Source organism: Tiliqua scincoides, chromosome 4 (genome assembly GCF_035046505.1).
Source record: "Tiliqua scincoides isolate rTilSci1 chromosome 4, rTilSci1.hap2, whole genome shotgun sequence".
NCBI classification, from domain to species: Eukaryota; Metazoa; Chordata; class Lepidosauria; order Squamata; family Scincidae; genus Tiliqua; species Tiliqua scincoides.
The window spans coordinates 148849667-148875997 of NC_089824.1; the positions used below are offsets into that span (position 1 = coordinate 148849667).

At 43.7% G+C, this 26331-nt stretch overlaps 1 protein-coding gene across 1 annotated transcript in view; it reads right to left on the minus strand.

The window, feature by feature from the left end:
- Positions 1–12725: 12725 nt before the first annotated feature.
- Positions 12726–26331, minus strand: part of SGIP1 (SH3GL interacting endocytic adaptor 1) — a 136032-nt gene continuing 122426 nt past the window's right edge. Inside the window, exons 20-25 of the mRNA XM_066624593.1 lie at positions 22287–22442; positions 20723–20855; positions 20264–20466; positions 16545–16609; positions 14630–14794; positions 12726–12748 (exon numbers count right to left, since the gene is read on the minus strand). Coding sequence (XP_066480690.1) covers positions 12726–12748; positions 14630–14794; positions 16545–16609; positions 20264–20466; positions 20723–20855; positions 22287–22442 — 745 coding nt within the window. The remainder of the gene's footprint in view (positions 12749–14629; positions 14795–16544; positions 16610–20263; positions 20467–20722; positions 20856–22286; positions 22443–26331) is intronic.

Here is a 26331-nt window from a genome sequence, read left to right on the forward strand (position 1 = left end):
CATTTCTAAAATCAGGAGGTTGCACATACACATCATGGCTTGTAACCCATAATGGATTTTTCCTCCAAAAACTTGTCCAATCCCCTTTTAAAGGCATCCATCCTGTGGCAATGAGTTCCACAGACCAACCACATGCTGTCCTGCCTGAGGGTCTCTGTTGGCCGCACCACCTTTGGCAGCCTCTGGATTGAAGCACTGTCTCCCAGCATGCACAACCACGCGTCAGCCCCTTGCCACCAGCAGGGGAGAGCTTGCAGAGGTCAAGGAGAAGGGTGCGCCTTTCCCTTTTCCAGCGGCCCCTTGTGCTTTCATCAGCGGGGGCTCTTTTGCCCAGCACCGGCCACCGGGATGGATGGTTGCACACAGGGTGACCATATGTCATAAGACCAGGCACCCCCCAAAATGTAGGACATCCAACAAAAATGTAGGACATGACAAAATAAAAGCTAAAAATTATTAACAGTATTTAATAAATTGCACACATTTTTAAGTGGTTTGAGGCAGACCTATGCATCACATGAACTACAAGAAAATACAACCTGATTATCTCTGCTCCTGAGCCCAGCTTCCCATTGGCTTCTTCAGTGTCAGTCCATTCTTCAAGTCCGTTTAAGCCATTTCTTCCCAATGTTGCACATATGCAACAGGGATCAAATGTGTACACCTGTAAGCGGGGCAAAAATGGGATAGCAAGTCTCCAGCATTCTTTTTTTGCCACTACATCAGTTCAGACTGCTTGGCTGGTGACATTTTTTTTTTTTTAGTCCTTACGAACTTCTTGGAATCCTGAGATGGTCATACCAGGAGATTCTCAACCAGAAGGAAAACAATCCATAGAATTGACCTTTGGAGTTTGTTTGGCAAGTAAACAATCTGGCAGAGAGGAAGCCTGATCAACTTTACGACAATGATATTTCTAATGATCTTTCTGTCATTCTTCTCAGGTTTCAATCTTGCTCAAAGTGAATGTTTTTGTATTCCCCTCCATGTTCATTGGCACATCTGTTTTAAGGGCAGCAGCTGTTCCAGGCCTCTGACAGAGGTCTTGCACCTTAAGGCAGTGGTTTTCAAACTGGGGTGTCACAACACCCCAGCCTGAGAGACCTGGGCAATTCTCCCTTAAGGGGCGGGGAGTAGGGGAAGGCAGAGACGCAATGCCCAGCATCATGGCTCTGATTAGGCGCAGGGGCATGCTGCCACTCACCACCAGCTGCAGGAGCCTCCCAGGGGTCGGGGGGAGCCCGGCGCCAGCCTCAGCTGGGCTCCCCAAGCAGCGCAGAGCCCTCCAGAAGGTGATCGCGACTATTTCTGGCTTAGCAATCAAGAAACAGGAAGTAGACGCGATTGCCTTCTGGAGGGCTCTGCGCTGCATGGGGAGCCCAGCTGAGGCTGGCGCAGGACTCCCCTGACCCCCAGGAGGCTCCTGCAGGCAAGTCACTCCTGCAGTGAGTCACAGCTTGCCCCTGTGCCCAGATCAGAGGCAGGATGCTGGGCATCACATCTCTGCCTGCCCCCTGCCTTCTGAGGCAAAGACTTAGTGGCTCTCAAACTGTCAGGGAGAGTTTGAGAACCACTGCCTTAAGGGAGCATCCTAACCAACTTTCCAGCATCAAGGGGCCCCAATGCAGCAGGTGTCGCGGGGGGAGGTAGTGCGCCAGGACCGACTGAGTTCTGCTCTGCCAGTCCAACACAGGACTACTTTACTCTGTGCCAGTTAAATAGCCAGAGCAGACTTGAATAGCCCCATTGCAGGGCCTTCTCCCTTACCCAGGGGAAGGGGATGAGGAGCCGCATTTTGGTGCCATTGCTTCTCTGGGCGCTGGGCAGTTCAGAATTGGGCTGCCCATCTTGTTATGGAATTCCCTATCCTCTCCTGATACTTGCATGGGTTCATCTTTATTTGCCTCCTGTCTGTATACTTTTCTTTATGCAGAACCTCTTTCCTTCTCACCACTTCAGTCTTTATCTCCCATTTTCAGTTTCCATCCCGCTCCACTCCGCCTTTTCTCATGTGTCTGGCCTACTTTAAATTATAAATAGTGTGGGCAAGAATTCATGTTTAATTCCTTGTTCTATGTACAGTGCCTAAGGCTGCATCCTATACACACTTTCCTGGGAATAAGCCCCACAATGGTACTTCTGGGTAGACAAGCATAGGATTGTGCTGTAAGTCTTGTAGGCATGTGATAAGTTTTTATTAAATATATTGTAAACACTGGGGGGGGGGGAAATCAGTCTAAACATAACATTGTCTTTTTAGATCTCATTTATTTTCAAGAAAAAATTCACATTTCAATTACAACTTATTCATTATTTCATTTTGTTCTTATGTATAGAATTTCAATTTAATAAACTTTGCTCTGAAATGGGGACCCTATTTGTTGTATAATATGTATGATAAATAATTGCATATTTGGGATTTTGTGAAATGGATTAATGGGGAAATCATGAGGGAAATACACTTATAAAAATCATTATTTACAAAAAAAAATAGACATTTGTATTCTAGTCTATGACAAAAGAAACATTGGAAATATGTAGCTTTTATGATTATCTTCAACAAGTCAGTACAACACATTCATATCACCAGTGGTCAGATACAAGCTTTGCTGCCGTCTTTCGGATGCAACAAATCTTTTACATAGTTTACAATTTTACTCTGAGACCATCAGGTTAGCAGCAAAGCTTTCATCACAGACTAAGCAGTAAATAGGGCCAACTAGACTAAAAGGATAGGATATTTCATTGCACGTATAGGCTGAGAAGTCCAGACTTAGATGTTTAAAAATATACATGTGAATTTAAGTCCACAAATATCTATAAACAGTTTATACACAAGGTTTTGTTTTTTTTAAATTTTTGTTTTAAATATAAAATGATATAGTTTGATATCTGATAAAACACCAGGGTATCTAATTGGGGTCCCAAACGTCCTTTAGGGTTGGGTCACAGCTAAGACTTAAGACCCAAGGCCTGCAAATGCTAGTATCTACATGCTGAATTGCATGCAAGTTAATAGTGTCTTCGAATGCTTGTGCACAACAATTGAACTGGACTGGGGAGTTTAGCATTTTAGTTTGCCTGAGCCTGTAAACAAAAAATACACAACTATAAAGAAAGTTTCTGCCATAAAACAAATCCTTTGAAAAGCAATCTCCCCTTCTAAAACACCAGTGTGACTTGTGTATTCTTAGGTGTCCAGCTGAAAAAATGATATAGTTGTGTTGTAAACCCCATGTAAGATGTAAGAGTGAAACAACCGTATCTCACTTATGCACTAAATTTGAAGTACACATTTATGCACATTAACATTCTCAGTGTCACTAAAAGGCAGATTCTAGACTTTCACATACTGCTTGGCCTGTAGTGAAATCCTGCTCATGTGTAAACCTTTGAACATCATCCACACCACCACTTGAAACCAAAAGACAGGGTTGTTGTCAGAATAATGCTCCCATGAATGCAGGCTCCCTCAGAGTGGAAGGGGCATTCTGCTTGCTCAATGCACCCTTGTGTTTGTGAGCAGAAGGGGGCCTTTGCTCGAGCGGAAACCTCTTTCTATTCTCAGAAAGAACTTGCATTCATGGAGTGCGTTTTTCCATTCACAGAAGTGTTACTCTGGATGCAGCCTTAAGAGTTTAGCAGCAGTAATCCTTCCTAGAAATAGAGAAAGATCAATTGCTCTGTTATCATAGATTTGTAACAACATCAAATGGTGCACAATACTGACCGGTTTAGTCAATAAATATGACTCTTAATGGTAAACTTGTAAGAAAATAATTCCAGTTTTGGAACAGACCAAGACTGGAATTTTCCCCATGGAGAAAAAAAAATTATTGTGATATTGCATTTTGAAGTAATTACACGTTTTGGTTATCATGGTAAGCTTTGAAATGAACAAGAAAAGCATGTTAAACAATGCACAAAAACAACAAATAAGTCTACATTTCAGTACACTGAACAGACTCAGCATCCAAGTAGATGTCAAATATTTGACTGAGACAGTGTTTTGAACTATGCTTAGTTAAAAAAACCCCAACAATCTGAAGTTTTCCAGAGTCATCTATATATGCAGAGCTATAATGTATTTAATAAAGTTGTACACAGAAAGAAATGCTTGATTTTTCTTATTAAGCAACTGTAAACATAGAAAAGGTTGAGGAACAGGAATAAGATGACAGGGAAGCTGTCACCACAGTCATTCTGAACCTTTAAGTAAAAGAATTATTTCAATTTTCTTGACAGGCTGTTTAAAAATATTGATGCCTTTTCGTCATGATCCAGCCATTTCAAATTGTTATTCATAGAAAAGATATAGCAGTGATTGTTTGTGTAATTATCGTGCTAGAAGAATATCAGAAAGCACCATCAAAACATTAGCAGTGGGGTCATTCAAGAGTGGCTTCCAGCAAAAATCTATCCAAGAATAGCACTTGAGCTGATTCATGGGGATCCCAAGAGCCCTATTCAGGCTGTGCGAGAGTGAGTGTGTGCACAGCAGGGTTTCTCTGGGATGTTTGTTCCCAGCAGAAGTCTCTTTGTGCCATGTTGGATGCCACTTGTGAAGTGCCCCTGCACTCTAGAGCAGCTTATCTGGTGGTGCACAGGAGCTGCTCTTGAAAAAGGAAAGTGGACTCTCTGAAGGAGCTCACCACACAAGGATTGAGATTGGGGCCTCATCTGATCTCAGAAGCTAAGCAGGGTCAGGCCTGGTTAGTACTTGGATGGGAGACTGCCTGGGACTACTGGGTGCTGCAGGCTTATACCATAGTCTTTCGAGACTGAAGGTTGCCCACCAGTTGTCCCAATGTGTGGTTTCATTTGTTCAAATTTCAAGATCAAACCTTCTCTCCCCCTCCCCACTTTTAGGGCAAAACAGTTTCAGGTCTCATTTGACTTATTGCATAAAAGTAAATAGATTTCATTTGGAGGTATGTGTCAAAAAGATGTCATCTGAATGTACAACCTTTGATATGCTGGTGCCCTTGCGGCTAGCTCTCAGAATATAATGTCTATAACTTGTAGGCAACAAACAAGAAAACTTCAGTGGAACCAATTGAATTTCATTCATGAATTAATGGGGATTTTTTTCCCCTCTTATAGTTCTAATTGGGTGTGTTTGTATTTTGTATTGGTAGTTGTATTTTGGATGCTTCACTGGGAAAGTGGCCTATAAATGACAAAAACAAAAAATCTGATCACACAAAATTTCGGACCCAACACTTCATAGTCTCACTCTCCTTTAAAATGTAGAGTATTTATCTAATGGTGCTTGCTTAGACTTATTCCTAAGAAATCAAATGTTCTGTTCAGGTCAATTAAGCAATTTACAACAAAAAACCAGAGTGATGTCCAGCTGCTAAAAAAACAAGAGTTTACATCTAAACTACTGGAGGTTAAGTAAATATAATCTAAGAACGTGTTCACATAGGCTCCTGGCATATAGATACTCTACATGACAGGGAGTGCTATTGAGTTTCAGGCTTGCATGTGTCTCCTACATGTGTACAAGATTTAATGTGTTGCAGTGTGGAGATGGCATATAGGTGTACTCACCCATCATTTGTGACACTATACATGTAGTTTAAAAGGTGGGGCATGCACAAACTCATGTTCCACCACATGTACAGTCCTAATACTAAGCAAAGCACAACATTTCCATTTGTTTTGTTTTGGAAGCCTAAACTGCATAAGGAACACATAAAAATACATATCCCTTTTTATCAGATGGTACTTTATCTCAAATATTTTCATGTTACGGATAAATTATGTATCAAGGAATTATTTTAAAAAGTGTGACACTCGCTGTAGGGTACTATTTCATATTTGCACAAGCACTGAAAGTTTATCACCATTAAGATAATCACGAACAGTTCAACACAATTAATAATAATTGACAGTGTTCTGCTCATTGGAACCAGCCGTCTACATAAGTTATGACTGAAAAAGATGTTAGTCTATGGCATAATGCTGAAATAACAGAACTACTGGCTGTTTTGCTTCTTAAAATGGAAGACATTTCAAATATAGTGGTGCCACAAAAAAAAAATGAATTAAGAGAGTATGCATTAGGTCATGAAAGAAATTTGGTAGAAATCTACCACTTTATTTAAATTTCCATTTAAAAGAAACATGTTTTATAAATTTCAAAAAGAGAGGTGGTTACACTAAAATCTAGCTGGTTAACTAAAAGCGCAATCCTAAGTCTTCATTGAGCCTGTACAGCCGGCTCAGAAAGTTGCAAACATGCCATAAGGCTATTCCTGAGCCAGCAGCACTGGCCCAACAGCCAGCCCGCACCAGCCTGCCAGCACCACATCCCATCCCAGCGTCGCCTGGCACAGGTAAGGTCGCACTGGGTGGTGCAGGGGCTGTAAGACGATGGCAGGAGGTTGTGTTGGAGTTGGGGAAGGGGCATTCCTTGAGGGTGGAACAAGGTGGACAGGATTGTTGGCATTGTCATAAGCTGCATCCAAACATCCTTCCTGGGCTTCCCTTCCCAGATTTGTGTCAGAAATATAGCTGCGTGGATGCAAGCCCCATAGGAGTGACTGGGGCTTTACCTGGGGTAATATATTCCCTTAACCTGAAAATACCTCCAACCACCTCCTGAGCTGCACTGCCTGCAGTGCAGGCCATGTGGCCTGGTTGTGCCAGCACAGTTTAGGATTGGGGTATAAGGGCCCAATCCTAGTCAACTTCCCAGTAGTTATGCATATGCTGAATCCTGTGGTAGTGGGGGAACTGTCACATTTGTTCCCATTTGTTTCAAGCATCAGTGCTTGAAAGCTGGATAGGATTGGGTCCTAAATATTACCTATGTTCCTTCTACTCTTAATATGGTCTTAGAACACAACCTGCATTGCACTCAAGAAAAGCTTGGGTAATTCACTCATTCTGTTGCACTACCTGAAATTAGGTTAATGATTGCAAACTTGTGGCTGATTGGATTGCATCTGTCCCTCAATCCATCCTATCCTGTGAAAGGGAGCTGGAGCACACCCTCTGGCCCTGTACTTTGATGTAGGGATGGAATGTATGAAGAGAGCCTGTCACCATAAAGGCTATACATTTAGGTCAAAAATTACATAGGAACCCCCTAATCAATTAGGGGGTCAATTACCTCCTAATCAGGTAATTAACAAAGGATACACCATTTTTGGACATTCTCAGGACAGTGAAAATGGAGCTGTCTGACAATGCTCTGTCTCCCCTCCATGCAACAAAATAGACCACAGAATAAGTATCATCCAATCTAACTCTAGAATTTCTTTAGAGAAAAAGTAATCTCAATGTTGTATATAAATAATTATATAAACTTATTTTATAATCTAGTTGTAGAAAACCTACAGCCCAATCCTATGCATGATTATGTGGAAATAAGTCCCATGGTTTTTGTAGAACTTATTCCAAAGCATGCACAAGATTGCAGGCCTACATACACTTTTAATAATTACTGCTTTCTTTCATCTAGAGATTTTGCATGCAATATACAAATATGTGCTTCCAGTTTAATAGCTTGCTTGAAGGGCATGCTGCGGTTTTGAATTATTTATTTATTTATTTAAGAAGTGCCAGACCTTTCTGAATTTGCCTTCCACAAAGTGGATTAATCTATTAGTACAGATACATTAATCCTGTATATTCTCCCCATCAATGACTTGTATTCCTCACAGCTGCTCTAGATATTCCCCAGTCATTTCTTCAGCCATTAGATCTATCTAATTTACAGTCAAAACATGAAATGTTAAATGAAGGCAGTATAAATTTTAATTATGCCTCCATAGTCTCTGAACTGGTCTTTAAGAGCTCTGAAACTCTTTATAGGATATACCCAATTCCTTAGAAAGACGAGCCTTGAAGATCCTGCACAAATGATTACGTTATGAAACTTCAAAGGTATAAAAGGTTATGCAGAAATTTAAGCTAGTGCGTTCTTTGCTGGATGCTGCGCCTTGGCTGGTAGAAAAATGATGCATTTAATATTGAAGGAATAGTGTTCAAGCCAATTGCAGTAGCAGGTTGTGTTCATTATTGCCTTTCTGTTAAAAGCATAAGAAAAATGGCTTCAGAACTACCTTTTTTATTTTGCAAACTGTTTTCTTTGGCTCTGCTGATCCAAATTTCATACACAATTTGAAGAAACATTTACAGTTTAATTACAGTACTGTTAAAAGGAACAAGATTTATTTCTAAGTAAACAAGGCTCCAATTTCATACACATGTACCTGGGAATAAATCCCACTGAACTCAGGGGAACTTACATTCCTAGTAGACATTCCTAAGATTGCACTGCAAGTCTAGCATGAAGTTCAGCATGACATTAATGTTCTCAATTGCTGCAATCCCTTCCTAGGATGGGGAGACAGCATCTTCAAGAGCAGCCGATCTTCCACTACATGATCAGTATTTTATAATAAACATAGTTGGACTGACAAATGATTGATTAATATACATGTAAAGGTTTTTAGTAAAGCCTCTGGCTATTGCACCTGTTTACGATGAAACAAGAATACAAATCAGGCTTATTTTATTGCAAGAGTTTTGGAAAAAAATTTGTTCTAAATTTTTAATGACTGGCATGTATTCATTTTTCTCTTTCAACGATTGTATCATTGGTGGTTCAAGTACGGTCAGGGGATGCATCTGGATGGATCTCCAGGGCTGTCATCAGCTAATATGGGACAATTGTAACAAAGAGATAAGGAGTATGCAAGCATCAAGGAAAAGTTGGCTATGAGTTGGGTCCGATTCCTAAGAGATGTAAGAACCACTACTTGTATTTAGATGGCTTATAACTTCAAGATTAGCAAACAACAAAAATATTTTTCTTCTATTTGGAAGGTAGGAGGTCTGGTCTAGAGGGTAGAGCCTCCATTAGCCCAAAGATAACATCAGAAGGTCGCCAGTTCGAGGACACCGGTAGCTCCCTGAATGGCTGAGAATGGCGAGACCTTGAAGCAGCTGACAAGCCCAGCTGAGTGATTCCACCTGCTCTTGGTGTGAGCAAGAAGCATCTTGGCTGCCCCCCATGTGAGAGATGGAGCTGCTTGTCAGTCTGTGTGGGAGAACCAGAGGCCAGAAGTGAGACCAAACCAGGAAGATCCATTCTGAAATGTTGTTGGTGCTTGAAAGAGAGAAACTTCTATGATTGTAAAAATCCCCTTGAGGGATTTAGAAATTCCTGCCTATGTAAACTGCCTTGACTAAAGTAAGAGGAGTAATCCGATGACCAGAAAGGCGGTATATAAATACCTAGTTATTATTATTATTATTATTTAGAAATCATTTGCTTTCTAACATTTTGAGAATCTATACGTTTACTTAATGTAAAATTGGGGTAGACCTTTATGTTGAACACTAAAGAAACAATTAACTTAGATAATATTTCTTTCTATCAGATTGTCTAATCAGGTTTATAGCATTCTTTTTGAAAAATGCATTCCTTCCCACCACTGGATTCCCATTTGTAAATGAATGAATATTTTTTTTCAGGTATACACTATGTGCCATTTGCATGAAGTTAAGCTTTTAATTGAAATCAGAATTTGTAAACATTTTGTTGGTGGCAGTGAAGGGACACTAGCAGAGCTCTGAATTCAGAATTTGTATCAGCAAAGGTTTCTATATGTTAAAGCAGGGTAGAAACCTGCCCTCTATAACTCCAGTTTTTGCAGTGTTAAGCATCATGATGGATGTCAGCAGAAGCCATAAGCAGGTCAGCTTTACTTTCACTCAAAAGAATCAGACACACTTCTAAAATAGCAACATGTAGCTTTCCATCTCAAACCATGCTGCGTTTTGGCAATTTCCAAAATAAACAGTCATCGCATTCATCAGTGGTACAGAGAGAACTAGTGAAGTCAAAGAAAAGTGGTTTTTTTTTCTGAGTTGTGCATTTTATTTCGCTGTAATTATTAATTCCTCTGGTTTTGAATCCAAAACTCATAAAAAGAAGAACTCTAGTGTTCTTTTCTGAAGTTTGTGGAACGTTAATTTCTACTACTGTAGGATATTAAGTTTCCTGTGCTTGTTTCTGAAGAGACATATTTAGGGCCAGATTTCCAGGGAAACCTCTAATTTAGTCTGCTAATTCTAGTGCAGACACAGCTGTTTCTCAAGGACAGCCATTTTCACATGCAAATGCAACAGTTGGATGCCAACCTTTTTAGCGCTCAGTTTACAAAAATTCTAGTTGTGTGCACACAGAAAGCTATATGAATACCAACCACTAGTATCATGGCCCTCTGCATAATTCCACTGTGCCCTTTAATATTCCTCCCAGTTTGTTCCTATCATAATTCAGACTGCAAGTTTAACTGCCAAATGAACAAATGCCACCACGCTCAAATATTGATGGGCAGCCCAATCCTACCTAAACCCCCCTGAACCAATGCAGTGATGCTGGCACAGCCTCTGCAGTGTTCTGCAAGAGAGTTTTGGCTGCTTGAGGTCTCCTTGGGGTAAGAGGATGTCCCCGTGCCCTACGGCAAGCCCCAACAGCCACTGTAGTTCAACTTGGACCTATACCAGAGATATCATTGGTGCAAGTCCATGCTGACCTGTGCAGGTAGATCAGACCAGGAAAGGGGGTTTGGATTTGGTGGATGCTGCCACAATGGATCCTACCCGGGCCCAATCCACCCAATCTCTGCCCCGTTTCTTCCCTGTTCCACCCACCTGCCCTGTTGCATTCCCTCCCGCCCTTCTTCCACCCCCTGCTTCAAGTTAACCAGCTCCAATGAGCCTCCCGCCACCCACTGTTGTGCACGAAAAGGCACCGGCTTTCCTGCAAGTGCGCCGACTGCCTTGTTCCATCAACACTACTGCTATGTAGGAGTGGGCTCTAGGATACCTAGGAAACATTTGAGCCACATGGGGACATTTGACCATTTTTCACTTTTTCTTTCTTTCAAGCTATGATCTCCTTCATGATAGGTATAACTATATTTCACAACTGATTTGAAGCATAAACACATTTTGAAGAAAACAGAATGTCCTGGCAACTAAATACTTCAGGCAATAGCATAGAATTCTCAGCTTTAAAGATTTTGCTACCAATTCTGACAAAAAAAAAACCTCTAGGTTCTCTTCTGCCTAGTTTTACGTTCAGGTAATGATTCTCTGTACTGGACTACACATTTTTATATATAAGAGATGAGCAGAACAATCCAGACTGGCACTTGAGCTGGTGCAGGTCCCCTGAGCCAGCCTCCGTGGTAAGTGTGCCATAAGGCATGTTTGCACCGAGTTGGGGAAGCTGGCACAGGGGCCAACACTGGCTCCCAAGGCTAAATCCAGACCCTGAGCCAGTAAGTTTGTGCTGGCTGAGGAAGGCCAGCACAGAGGATGGTAGCAGGAGGGTGGTACAGAGACAGGGAGGGGCTTTTTTTGGATGGAGAGGTCAAACCAGGAGGCAGATTGGGTCTGGGGAGGAGGGTTGAACCAGCCACAGCAGCTTAGGTTGAATCCCAACCCCCATCCCTGGCCTGAGTGGTGTTTTGCAGGCTGCTCAAGTTTGTGCCCTGGAAATCGCAGGCATAGATCTGAGTGGCCCCATAGGGGTTGCTAGCGTGGAACACAGGGTAAGGGGAAAAATATCCCCTTACTCTGAGTTGCACTCTAGCCCACACCTGCCTTGCACTGGATATAGCGCAGGCCAATCAGTCTGCCTGTTCCAGTCCAAGTTAGGATTGTGCCCTAAATCACTTTGAGGTTCTTTCTTTCTTCATAGTCGTGAGATGTACAAAGTTGACACTCTATGTTTTAAATTCCTCACTTTGAGCGTGAACTACCAGAAACTCCTATGAAAACCAGGGTGAACACAACTGGAACTGCTTCACTACTTGGCTGCACTATGATTTGTTTCATGAGGGGCCAAATAACAGGGATATTTCTTATGGACTGTGCTCTTCATTTCCACATCTTCATTGGATCAAATTTGTGGGAAACAACTGAAAACTATTCCAGCACATGCCTAATCTTAGCTGGCATGTCTAATAGTTTATCGGAAAGCTTAATAAAATCTTGTTGGAAAAGGCTGATATTCTTATGAGGAAAATATGAAAAAGCCATCTGAGGAAAAGAAAATGACATTTGAGTCATTCAGGGAAATAAGTTATCACCACCTCAACATTTACTGAAAAGTTCTGGAGTTAAATCAACTAAATATTTAGAAGCCATTCTAAATATTTAGTTAATTCAGAACTATTTATATGCTATACTAATGACTAGAGAAAGATCAAGTTAATGTTCAGGTTTCTAGTTAGATTCCTTTTTGAGGCACCCCCTTTCTCACAGCTATTAACATTGTATTCAAATTGTATATATTGACAAAATGTTATCTACCTCTGAAAGCATTGTGCCATTCAACAGTACTACTATTAAATTTATATACCACAGTTTAAATTACACCCATTTCATGAATGGTAAAATGCTAAAACTCAAGTGTCTAATTGCCAAAATACAGCCTTACTGGAATGAGTACAATTTACAAATACAATAATTACAATTTAAAACATTAACAATATTACATCTAGAAGTAAATACTGCAGGACTGGTCAACACGGCATTTTCTGAGGGAGAAACGTTGAAAGTTGCTGCCACTTCCAACAGAAATGTCCCAATTACAGGATTTAGTTTTTTCCTCAAACAGCGTATAAAACCCATTCGCCAACAGCAGTCCTCAGTTATATGGATTTTCCACATACTTGCATAAACTTCTGTTAGTTATCTGCCAGGTATTTTCCTGTAAGGTAAATGGCAAAAACCATTATTATTTATATAAAAAGGCTCATGTTATTTAAACTGGAATCAATTAATTAGGGAATCAGGGTCAGGCCTGAATGGTTGATGAACATTGTCACAAATCATTGTGAAATGTGGGTTTTCACATACAGTCTTTCTTCAGTTTTGAGCCTACTTATCCATGGATTTTGTATCCATGGATCTGGCTCAATGTGGGTCTCCCAGACCTGTGTTGAGCCAAATTTGGCCCAACCTGAAGCCTCGGACCAGAGTTGTACTCCAGATGCCTTCAGAAGCTCTTCTGAGGCCTGTGGAAGCATCCAAGGGCCACAGAAAGACTTCTAAGGCCTCTGGGAGCCTGTAGAAGGTCACTTTCAATTTTGCATGAAAACAGGAAGTGACATTTTAAGGCCTTAAAAGGTCTTTGGAGTGCCTGGGATGGCTTCTCCAGCCCTCCAAAAGCCTTATAAGGTCTTTAAACATTACTTCTGGTTTTAAACATCACTTCTGGTTTTGATGCAAAACAGGAAGTGACATTCTAAGGTGTCTCAGAGACCTTAGAAGGCTTTCTGAGGCCCATGGAAACTTCCATGGGTCTCAGAAGAGCCACTGGAGGCAACCAGAGTTGTGCTTTGGAGGCTTTAAGGGGTGTGTAACCACAGATTTTTTATCAGTGGTTTTTTAGTACCTGCAGGGGGTCTGGAAATGCATCCCCCGCAGATATCAAGACACCACTTGTACATTCCGTTAAAGCAGGCTTAGGCCTAAATCCTAACTCACTTTCTAGCACTGGCATAGCGGTGCCAATGGGATGTGTGCTGCATCCTGCAGTTGGGAGGCCTCCTCAAAGTAAGGGAATGTGTGTTCCCTTACCTTGTAGCTGCACTGCCCTTGTGTCAGTGCTGGAAAGCACTGACATAAGGGGTTAGGATTGCGCCCTAAGTGAATCTAGCCTCTAGATTTCAAAAGAAGAAACCTAGCTGAAAAAAACTGGCCACATTTTCCATCTTGCAATGGTGTCTAAGTTCTTATTTATGGGAAAGTTCTGCTAATGGTTTCTTCAGTGATCTACTGATGCATGCCTGAGTGCCCATTTCTTTTTCGAAAAGACTGAATGAATGCATGAGGCAAAGATGTCTCAAAACTAGGTGAAGTCTCTCAAGGAGGGCACAGGAGGGAGATTCACACATGTTTCATATCTGATTGATTCTAGACTTCTAAATGGTCTAAGTTCAATTTCGATGAATGTCGTCAGAGCCAGGATGGTGCAGTGGTGTGGGAGAAATGGAAGATCCAGGTTCAAATCCCTACTCAGCCAAGAAGCTTCCTGGGTGACGTTGGGCTGGTTATTATCTCTTAGCCTAAACTACTGCACAAGGGTTGTAGTGAGGATTAAAAAAAAAGGAACACCCTGAGTCCCTTGGAGGATGGGTGGTATAGAAGCATGAAAAATAACTGAAAAATAATGAATATCATCCTCTATAGAGGTCACTGCCTACCAGTAAGCCAAGAGGTTGTGGTGGTGGTGGTGGTGGGGGTAACGTATCAAAGGGGGACCCAGTTAGGGCTTTGACTGAAGGGCTGCCACTGGCACTGAAAGAAGGTCTGGAAAGATTGCAACTTTTGACTGGTAGAAGCCCAGTTTCCTACAGATGGCTTAAGACAGGAATGAATACTGGACAAATAATGAATAATAAACATGGCCAGTTTCATATCCAAAATCCTAAGCTACTAGATAGACCATGTACCTTTTAACAGCCGGATGCAGATATCTAGCCCAGGCAACACTGAAAACCACACTCTTCAGATCTAATCATCTATTTTACTAATACTTATATACAGCCTCACCTACTGTGGAGATGAGAAATGACTATGTGCTTACCTGCTGCAAACCTCTTTTTAATAAGTGAAAATCGATACCCAGCTCCAACAAGTTCAATATCACAGCTGGACAAAGTGCTCCCTTCGCTGGTGAATTGAACGACAAGTGGGGAAGGTTTGCTTGGTCCCTCAGATAATTGGAATCGTGCCAGCAAAGAACCCACACCTTTAGGGAGAAAATTCAGCAGGTATATTATAATGACATTTGCGCATGCATATATAAAGCTTTCTGTTGAGAAGGCCACACTGGGAAAAGCCTTCATGCAGGTAGGTGTGAGGCCAGCAGCCCTTTCCATCTCCTTTTCTGTTGAACATTTGGAGCTTGAGTAGAAACAACAGTAACTTGGAGACAAACTCTGTACAACTTTAAAGAATGGTCTGACTCTTTTAAAACAACATTGACTTCTTATCTGCTGAGTGGTCTACTGGTTACTTCTAGGATTGGCCCATCCTTTGAATTAGGATTGGCTCTTGGTTTTTGTGGGGGTGATGCTTGAAGGAGCATATAAACCCCCTAACTACTTCATCCCAGGGAGGGTGTGTAGTTCTGATGGGATGGTTCTGAAAAGGTGTTCCCCACTTTAAAGTTAAACATCAGCATGCTGAATTTATGGCTCTGGGTTAAGAGACTTGGTCCCTGCCTAGAAGGTTTATGTTCTAAGGCTGAAAACTAAGAGCCCGTTTAAATATCACTTTTGTCATTAGGACTGACATCCCTGTTATGAGTTTCCCATTCCTTTTCCACAGAGTGAAAGCAGAACATATAGCATGAGTCAGGAGCATCACACAGTGAACTTGCTCACCTACAATCCATGTCAATGGTGGTCACTGGCAAAAGGAGACATAGAAATTCATGATGTAAGGGCATTGTCTTCTGACACTTCGTTCTTTTTAGACATGTGTTAGTGGTGCTGGGTGCATGCCAGGTGAACATGACCCAGGTCAGGCTGATGTAAATTGACTTGGCTGATGGCATGGTTGCATCAGGTCCCACAGATTTTAGAGGAAAAACCAAACTTTGATTTGTCAGAGAAATTCTCCAATCCCAAGCTGGATAGCTCAGGAGAATCCTTTCTTTCCCAGTCTGGAAAATTCCATGGCTGGTCACACCTGCCTGGTCAGCAGATTTAAATCTGTAAACAAGCCATATTCTGGGAGCTTCCTGATACTGAAGTAAACTAACAGCCCAATACTACAGTTACCTAGTGCTGTAAAGTGCTTTTCAACAAGTTCAAGCAGTGCTGACGGGAAGGCCTGTGGCATCTTGCTGGTGCCAAATCTGGACCTACGACCATGAGAGCAGGTAAGAGCTGTGTGGTATAGGGGCAGAGGGAGGGCAGAATGGAGGCAAAGAGGATTGTTTGGCAGTGGGGGGATGGTGGGGAAGGGGCATTTTAAGTCTGGGAGGGGCAGGGGTAGTGGAGGAAGTCTCAGTCATATCCTAATCCTCATCCTGGGCTGGAAAGCCCTACATGGGGCTTCTCAGACTTGCGCCAGTGATTTAGCTGGCACAGACTGAGTAAACCAATTAGGCAGGCTAGGGATCAACACAAGGCAAGGGAAGTAGACCTCCAGCCTGCTCAGTTTCAGTGCTGGATATGGCATAGGCTATGTGGCCCCGCTGCAACAGCACTGAAAAGGATTGGGCTGCCTGAAGAAGTGTCTTCAGCTTCAACCCCCACCGGTTTCATGGCAAATCTCATGCCTTATTTGCAGACAAGAAGTCTATTGCCATGCCCTTGGCAAGATGCAAGATAAAAGAGACAACCAACCTAATCAAGAGATATAGATCATCAAGACATAAATGAAAGGTCTTTCATGAGTTCACATCATAGTTGTAGAAGGCACAAGACAAGGTGAAGCTATAATGTTTCCACGGGCAACGACATTTGAGAATGTATATTTGTGTTATTTACCTCCATTTTCTGATTTTTGTGAAATATCTGGAATCCTCCACAATATCCTCTGCTGTTCAGCATTCCTAAAAGCAAGATGAAAGAAAACGTGCTCATATCAGAACTAATAATATTGAAGAAGCCCTTCCACAACATTTGCATTTTGAGAAAGGCAGCAAGCACATTTAATGTTGCATGTCCAGCCCGAATCTGCTTATGCTACATCTTCAGACCATGCTTCAGCTGAGTGCAGGAAATGAGGAATCTGAAATGAGTACGGGCTGTGCACAGTACGTGAGCCAGAGCAGGATGCCGATACAGGACTCTTTAATGCCCCTCAGCAAGGAATATTTTCAGTGCCTCCTATTACTTGAAATGCAGGAAGTTCCCATACTCATATGCCTTTAGATAAGCTTGCATTCCCACCAAACATTTAAAGATGAAATTCTCTTGGATGTTGAACAGACCACAGTAGGCATGACAGCAACAGACTAGTCTCCTTAAGTGCAGATCCCCATAAGAAATGGGAGTGGAAGGCACAAATTTAAAGAGCAAGGTGTGTGGTGGACAAAGGTGTGGATCCCTTCTCCACCCATGGCTTAGCTACTGTCTCCTGTAACTCTTAGTTACTGTCTCCTGCACCACCGCTGCAATTGCTTGTGGCAGTGGTGGCTTGCCGCTACCCCAATCCTTCTCTCATTTGCTTTCAGCAAGTAAGAAGAGAATTGGAATGCACATTGAAACAACCGGGTGGGTGGCAGGCTGAGTAAGGCAGCAGGCTGGCATTAAGTGCCTATTGTCAGTTCACTATCTCCTCTAGCCTGGGGCTCAAAGAAGCTGCTTCAGTTTGCCTTGTGGCTGGGCCATCTGCATGATCCCATCCACCATTATTTGAGGTAAATTCCATTGGTTTCAGTGAATCTAGATCAGGGGTGCCCAAACCCCGGCCCGGGGGCCACTTGTGGCCCTCAGAGGCTCCCAATCAGGCCCATGGGGAGCCCCCAGTCTCCAATGAACCTCTGGCCCTCCGGAGACTTGCTGGAGCCCATGCTGGCCCAACACAACTGCTTTCAGCATGAGGATGACTGTTCGACCTTTCACCTGAGTTGTGGGATGAGGGCTCCCTCCGCTACTTGCTGTTTCACATCCGTGATGCAGCAGCGGCAGCAAAGGAAAGGATGGCCTTGCTTTGTGCAAGGCCTTTTATAGGCCTTGAGCTACTGCAAGACCTTCATTCATTCATATAAGTTCCACCTCTAATATATTCATGTATGTAAATTTATTCAAATTTTAAATGTAAATTAATTCTCTTTTTCCTGGCCCCTGATACAGTGTCAGAGAGATGATGTGGCTCTCCTGCCAAAATGTTTGGACACTCCTGACCTAGATAAATGCAGCAGTAACTATTGCATTAGGATTATCTCTCTTTCAGCACAGTCTTATGGCCACGCTATGCCACTGGAACTCACGTCCTGGTGGTGCAGTGTGCTTCACGGCTGTCACAAACTTCAACAGGTCATTTCCCGCAGTTGGGCTGCCATTGCAAGTGGCAAGCAGTTGTACGCCAATGGCCTTCCAACAAACCCTTGTGCTGATAAGTCAGTGTGGGAGGCAGGCAGAAAGAGTGGAACAGGATGGAGACTGGGGCAGGGAGGGGGTGAATTAAGGCTGGGAAGAGGATGGTATTAGCAGCAGCTGTGCCACTGATAACACAGGCCAATACACATTTTGCTTCCTTAAACGTTACACCAAATCCTGGGTATGTTTTGGTGCTGATTCCCAAAATGGCATCCATTTTGCCCTATCACGTCTAGTTGCCCTATCACGTCTAGCCTACACCTGTTGTTGGCAACCTTCAGTCTCGAAAGACTATGGTATCGCGCTCTGAGAGGTGGTCCTGGAACAGCGTCTAGTGTGGCTGAAAAGGCCAATTCGGGAGTGACAATCCCTTCCACACTGGGAGCAAGTGCAGTCTGTCCCTGGTCTGTCTCCCTGGCTATGGGCCTTCCTTCTTTGCCTCTTAGCCTCAGACTGTTGGCCAAGTGTCTCTTCAAACTGGGAAAGGCCATGCTGCACAGCCTGCCTCCAAGCGGGCCGCTCAGAGGCCAGGGTTTCCCACTTGTTGAGGTCCACTCCTAAGGCCTTCAGATCCTTCTTGCAGATGTCCTTGTATCACAGCTATGGTCTACCTTTAGGGCGCTTTCCTTGCATGAGTTCTCCTTAGAGGAGATCCTTTGGGATCCGCCCATCATCCATTCTCATGCCAAGCCAACGCAGGCATCTCTGTTTCAGCAGTGCATACATGCAAGGGATTCCAGCACGTTCCAGGACTGTGTTGTTTGGAACTTTGTCCTGCCAGGTGATGCCGAGAATGCGTCGGAGGCAGCGCATGTGGAAAGCATTCAGTTTCCTCTCCTGTTGTGAGCGAAGAGTCCATGACTTGCTGCAGTACAGAAGTGTACTGAGGACGCAAGCTCTGTAGACCTGGATCTTGGTATGTTCCGGCAGCTTCTTGTTGGACCAGATATGAACTGGAGGTTGTCCATGACTTTGTGTACCTTGGCTCAACAATCTCCGACACTCTTTCTCTCGATACCGAGCTAAACAAACGCATAGCCTACACCATGGCTACACCATTTGCCCTATCACGTCTAGCCTACAACATGGCTTCCTCATGAGGAAGCTGCTTGAACCATTCACTAATGAGGCTATACTATATCTCCAAAACTAGATGTGATAGGGCAAAACGGATGTCATTTTTTGAATCGGCACCCCTAATTCATATCAAATCACCATAAAGTTTGGGAAAAACCTTTCTGACCCTCAATTTTGTAGGCCTGTGTAACCTAGCTCCAATCCTGGCCTTGATCCACTTTCCTGGGTTCACATGGACTAGCAATTGCTGATGCAGGTCTGAGTGGACCCATTTGGGCAGCGGAGGCTTATCTGGGCAGCCTCTGAGTGGACCCATTTGGGCAGCAAGGGAATAAAAACCAGAAAACTGGAAACTAGTTTTTTTTTTTTTTTTAAACCAGAAGTACCTTTCTAAGTCCTTCCGGAGTTGATCTGAGTGCTGGAGAGGCCATGCACGTCCGGAGGTCAGGCAGGGCCCTTACAGGCAGATCATCTGTGGGGGTTTCAGGAAAGGAACCCCCAAAGATGCTGAGATAGGACTGTACCATAGGTAACTGCAGTCATGTCATCACATTACTGCAATTACTTCTGGTTGGGGAGGCAGCATTTTCAGGCACGCCCCGAAGTGGCACAAGGGTCAGGACCACCACTGGCTGTTTACACTCCATTCATACAACAACAACAGTATTTATATACCGCTTTTCAACAAGAAGTTCCCAAAGTGGTTTACAGAAAAAAACCAAACAACTAATGGCTCCCTGTCCCAAAAAGGCTCACAATCTAAAAAGATGCAACACCAGCAGACAGCCACTAGAAAAGACACTGCTGGGGTGAGGTGGGCCAGTTACTCCCCCCCTGCTAAATAAAAGAGGAGCACCCACTTGAAAAAGCGCCTCTTAACCAGTTAGCAGAGGTTAACAGGTATCTTTAAGTGCTGAGAAGGTCACACAGAACTATAAAAATATTCTAATCACCCTGCTGTTCTCATAAAATGGATGACTGGGATCTGTGTCAGGTTGTCCAGAAGACTGGCCATTAAGCCATTAAGAACAGTGCATTGATGGACTGAGGATAATAAAAGATTGGGGGCTAGTTGTAATTCATACCAAATGGCAGGTGGAAGCACAGCTTGAAGTTTTGTTACTCCTCCATCTATGGGAACAAGGAACTGCACATTGTTTAACGCAACTGGTGTAGTCATTGCCTCTAGATTATATTTGTAGTCAATCCGTAGATCAGTGCTTGTTGGATCACACCGCCAGTTCACTGCAAGGTTTAGTGGAGTAGACTGAATTCCCTGGGCTGATACCTTATAGAAATGACAGAAAGAGAACATTCGGTGTGCATGAAGGCTGAAGAAATGAAACTATAAAAGCCATCGCTGGATGCAGAACACAGAATTCCCCCAGTGTTTTCATGAATGGATACATCACAGGATGATAGCGAGAAGGAAAAATTAATGCACTATATCCTATCCTTCTAGGCAAATAAAAAAAACACAAAATGCTTATTAATAAGTGATGCATTTGCTGTCTTTTTCATAAAAATAAGCCAGTCAAATTTACCTGATATTTAAGCATGTCCACATTATAATACGTTGCTTGTGGTTTCTGTTCAGACACTTTCTTCAAATGAGTCATCAAATTTGGCATGTTTACCCAGAATTCCTTTGTATTGGCATCAGCTTGTGTAGTGTCACTGCAGCCATTTACATAAAAGGAAGAAGAATTAGCAATTTGCATGCTTACGCTTATCAACATGTAATAATCAGCACTCCGTGGTCATAGTTTACTATTCATATAAAAAAGTAAACTTGACTTCATGCTTATATGTCTCCACTTGACAGGTAAGTCTGTGATACTGCCCTGCCCCCCACTTCCTAGGTGCTGCCACACACATGTGCTGTGCTGGCAGCTCTGTGCATGTTCCCAAATTCACCTGAGCAATGTCAGCGTGGAAGAGTGGCTGCTCCATCAGTGGCAACAGTGGCTGTTGAGAAGTGCTACCTCAAGTTGCTGCTGGGCATTCTTGGTCTCAGCCAACTCCACCTCCACCCTGGATGGCAGGATAGCATCACCAAACCAGTGCCTGTGGCTCCAAGTTCCCTTTACCCCACTTGACATGATCCTTCGGGCAGCAGGACTCTGTTCGGCATTCAGTAGCAATCTTCCCAGCTCTGGTTAGCATTGGGCCTGCTTCCCCTCATGCCATCCTGTACCCACGATATGCCAACCAGTGGTCCAGTGGCCCAGTGCCAATGTTTGCACCAGTGAGGCCTCCCAGTACCGTGCTGGTGCTGCTCTCCTCCTCAACCTCAAAGCTACTTGCTGCTGTTTTGCCATATTGGTATTTTGGCTTTTATTTCACTTGGCTTTGTCTGAATTATTGATTAGTCATCATAGTTTTAGATCAAGTGCATAATTGCTATGGAACACAGCACTTAGGGGCAGCAATCTCCTTCGACAGCAGAAGATCTCATTTCAAAAATTAACACTTCCACTTTCCTATATAAACAACATGGAATAGGTTTAGTGCAGCCAGTGGTGTAGCAATGAGGGTGTGTGGGTACCAGCCAGGTACCAGCCATAAGAGGGTGCTAAGGGGTACCAGTGTCATTCCCGCCCCGGCTGTCCCACCTCAGTCATGCTATAGCCCAGCCCAAGGGAGGCTCAGCTGTTGCCGAAGAGCAACACGAAAGAGTCCAGGATGGGAGTGTTAATGTGAAATACATCATTTCTTTTCATAAATGTAACATATGGAGCAAACCTTGTGCCCCACTTGAACTTTTCTCTTTCTGTGTCCCCTACCAAAATTTTTATTCTGGAGCCACCAATGAGGAAAAAGTCAATATGGGCGATCAATACTTAACATTTCAGAATTCAATATTTCAGTCTAACATACTATTGGTGTTTCAATACCTGAAAGCACTAGTGGCTTTGACAATGACATATTCACAGCACAGGTGCTCAGCTAGGACATTTTGACTTGTAGAAATATACACAAACTTTTTAAATAGAAAAAGACAATACTTTCAATCACTATTGATACTCTTGAAAAGATCCCTGAGCAAGGCTACAAAAGTAACTTTTTCCTAGAAATCTCTAAAAGTTTGCATAGAATGATATTTACCAGCAGAGAAGTTGGGGATTTGGCAAGACGTGTTCTAACCTGTTGTAATTTGTCACGCGGAACGTTAGAACAGATGGGGCAGGGTTATTGGCAAAATGTCTAGTAATTCCTGCAGGAAATGAAAGCACCATTTCTCCAGTAATCTTCACTATGCATCTTCAACGTCAGAAGAAAGACAAAAGGGAAAGAAAACACAATTCATTTGCTTTCCTCTTGATGTAAAAATGTTAACAATCACTCACAGCCCAGTCCTACCTAGATTTCCGCAAGGTGATGCAGTGGTGCCGGCACGGCTTCTGCTGCATCCTCTGGGGGATTTTTGCCTGCTGGATGTCTCCTTGGGGTAAACCCCAGCACCTGCTATGGGGCAACTCTCAGACCTAAGCCAGCTCAATCACTGGTGCAAGTTTGGGTTGCTCCAAGAAGGTGGATCAGGCCTTGGAAGGGGGTCAGGATTCAGCATGCACCACTGTCACTAACTCTGTTCGTTTGCTTGTTTGAGAAATTTATATCCTGCCTTTCGCATGCCAAAGTAAATGCCCAAGGCAGCTTACAATGCTCCATAGCAGAGTGCAAATGAGTTTTTACAATAATTGTTCTACAAGCAGCTTGTAGAACCCTTCTGTTCCAGATGGAATCCTTCACAGTGTGGTTCTCACATCCGGCATCAGAACTTCCAGAACTAGTTTCAGGTTGGCCAAGTTGTAAACATCGACTCCTCCTGGCTCTGTTGAGTTAGCACAGCGTTATCAGCTTTCAGTCTCCCATCCAAAATTCAACCAAGATTGCTCCTGTTTGGCATTTTTCCAGCAGTCTTCTACTCAACCACCAGACCACACCTGCTGCAACTCTATCCCCTCCTGGGCCTGATCTGCTCCCTCCCCACCCCTGTTGCTGGCCTATTCTGCCCAACCCTCCACTGTTCTGCCTTCTCCCCATCCCACCTCCCTCCAACCCCCTGCATGGGTTTACCTGCTTTGGAGGGTGTCTGTGGGTCCAGCATGCGGGAGGCCGCTATGAGCTCCTTGCTAACGAGCATGCAGTGCACATTGACGGAGACTATTTTGCAACAGCAATAAAGCAGCCTCTGCCAGCGCAATGCAAGTAATGTGAGTAGGGAAGGGGGTTAGGCTTCAGCTGTAACTTGACCTAGCAACTAGTAGCTATGTGATTGTATTGTGGTAGTCTTGATTTTGGCTGTTAGTTTACTATAATTACACTAAAGCCACAAGTTCAATACATATACACCCTTACCTGTGAGGAAATCCCATGAAACCGAGCAACTTAGTTCTGAGCATACAAGCATAGGCTTGTGCTACAATAGTTGGGCAGGAGGTCTGGTCTAGAGGGTAGAGCCTCAGTCTGCCTGAAGATAACATCCACAAGGTCGCCAGTTTGAGGCCACCGGCACCGTGCGACCTTGAAGCAGCTGACAAGCTGAAGCCGAGCCATTCCATCTGCTCTGAGCATGGGAGGATGGAGGCCAGAATGTGAAGCCAGATCAGAATGAAACACCTGAATGTAGTGGTTCTTGAAAGAAAGAACCTTTTTTCAAATTGTAAAAATCCCTATTTAATAAGGGATTTAAATAAAGCCTGCCTATGTAAACCGCCTTGAATAAAGTCTTGAATAAAGACCAAGAAAGGTGGTATATAAATACCCGTTATTATTATTATTATATTATTATTAGTTCTATCTCCCCAGAATAAATTGCTGAGGCTGGAATTTATCAAGTGTGAGTGTCAGAGTTCCCCTGACTTACATGGGCACTGACTGCAGCCCCACCCCTCTGAGCTTCGGAGAGGGCAGAGGAGGGGGCATGCAGAACCAGGCTGACTCCAGTGGCCTCCATGGTGGCTCGAGAAGCCACTTTGCAGCTAGCCTGCAAGAGGGCACTCAGTGGCAATCCTGGCCTGTTCCTGAGCCAGGCTCTGGGGCCATGGGGAACCAAGTCAGTGTCTGACCAGCTAAACGGGCCTCTGGCAGGCTGCCCGCAGCTCCAGGGCTCGCCATTGCCCTCTTGCCTGCCAGTCTGCAGGGGTAGCACGGCCCACAAGCCCAGCCCACTCCAGGGGTGAGGGTGTGGGCAGTAGTCCCTGCAACCTGGCAGGCAGGCAAAGCAGGAGGGAGAGGCACAGGTGAGAAGAGCTCAGGTAGCCAGCATTATAACCCTCCCAGGGAGGAAGGGATAGAGCCTAAGGGGGCTGACCCCTGGCATAAAGTTGGGTCCGCAGCATTAAGCCCAGTTCGGTCAGGGATGAAAGCAGAATTGGCTAGGCAACCGGTTGGATCAGATCCCGGTTAGCGCATGAGCAAAAGCAGCCTGGGGCTGTGAGAGTCCTAGATGGTGGGGAGAAGGACCTGGGTAATGCAACCCCCTTCCCCTACAACCCTAGTGAGGCCAATTGGGCCAGGCTGACATCACTAAGACCAGACCCTTTGGTTCTCTACGGCTGCCTCCTGCGACCCAGTGGGTCCCCCATGTCCCGGGTCCCACTGTTAGAAACTAGAAGCAGTAACTGGTCATTTCAGCCCCTCTTTATAGAGAGTAACAGTAACATTACAGGAATTAAATCAATCCACAGGTAAAATATATATAGATGCAAAAGAAATGGAACTATGAACAACTGAGACAGTGGGGTAAAAGTCTTGGGGTGTGGGTTTGTGGGGAACTGCACACCTCTGTGATATTGAAAGAAAGAAAGATGTTTAAAGTGTAATTTGGTCCAGTTTTTTCCAACAGATTATGGGTGGCATTTAGAAATGAATTCTGTTTGTAGAAATGCTCTTGACTAGCAAAAAGCTATTGTAGAAGTTTGTAATGCAGAGAACTACTCTTTGTTCCAGAAGTTCTTGTGCAAGCTGAAACATTGCATAACACAATGCACTACCCCTTGCACAACCTAAAAAGTTCCCCTTCGGCAAGCAGTTGTGCAACAGTGCAGAGCAGAGTACCACTGCTAGAGTTCTGCTTCAACATATGCACAGGTTTCACACTATAAATAAATACTGCAATGGCCCAATCCTAATCTCTTGTGTAGGGTGTTGCAAACATACTATGAAGTACATTTGTAGCACCACACAGGTAAAGAACACCAGTGGAAAGCCTGCACTATCTTGCTGGCACCATATCTGGAGCCATAGCCACTGGAGCAGGTAAGAGCTGCTTGGTGCAGTGCAGGAGTGGGGGGAGGGCAGGGGGATGTTTCTGGATGAGGGAGAGTGAAGATGGGAGTGGATCAGGCTCAGGACGGGGGCAGGATTGGTGGAGGAGGCCTCCACAATCTCATATACCCCCTCCTGAGCCTGGGTTTCTTGGGTTTGCACCAGCAATGGGTGCAGATCTGAGTAGCCCCATTGGGCAGGCTGGGGCTCAACAAAGAGTAATGTTCCCTCATCCCAAGGAGACCTCCAGCCTGCTCCTAACTAGTGCTGGATACAATGTGGGCCATGCAGCCCTGCTGCGCCAGCCCTGAATAGGATTGGGTTGCCTGTGAGTAAATAAGCAAGGGCGCAATCCTAACCCCATATGTCAGTGCTTTCCAGCACTGACATAAGGGCAATACAGCTCTGAGGTAAGGGAACAAACATTCCCTTACTTTGAAGAGGCCTCTGTGAGTGACACCCAACTGCAGGATTCAGCACACATCCCATTGGCACTGCTATGCCAGTGCTGGAAAGCACTGACATAAGGGGTTAGGATTGTACCCTAAATTGATGAAGTTGAAAATAAGCCATGATAACACTCAAAATATGGTAGAAATCTAAATTTGAATTATAATCAGAGTTTCCACTTTATGCTACCCTTATAAGAAACAACTAGATAGAAGGGAGTTGCTGGGCAATTTTTCATCATGGAGAAAAACAAGGATTTGTCTTTTAAAGATATATTGTTAAGGATGATATCACATTACTCTTTACTGAAATTAGTGGAAAGGTGGGATTTGATATACTGTATCTGTCCCATTATTTTCAGATCCACCTCACTGCTGCAGTATTAATATATATTAATTCCTCATTATGAATTACCCTATTTGAAGACCCC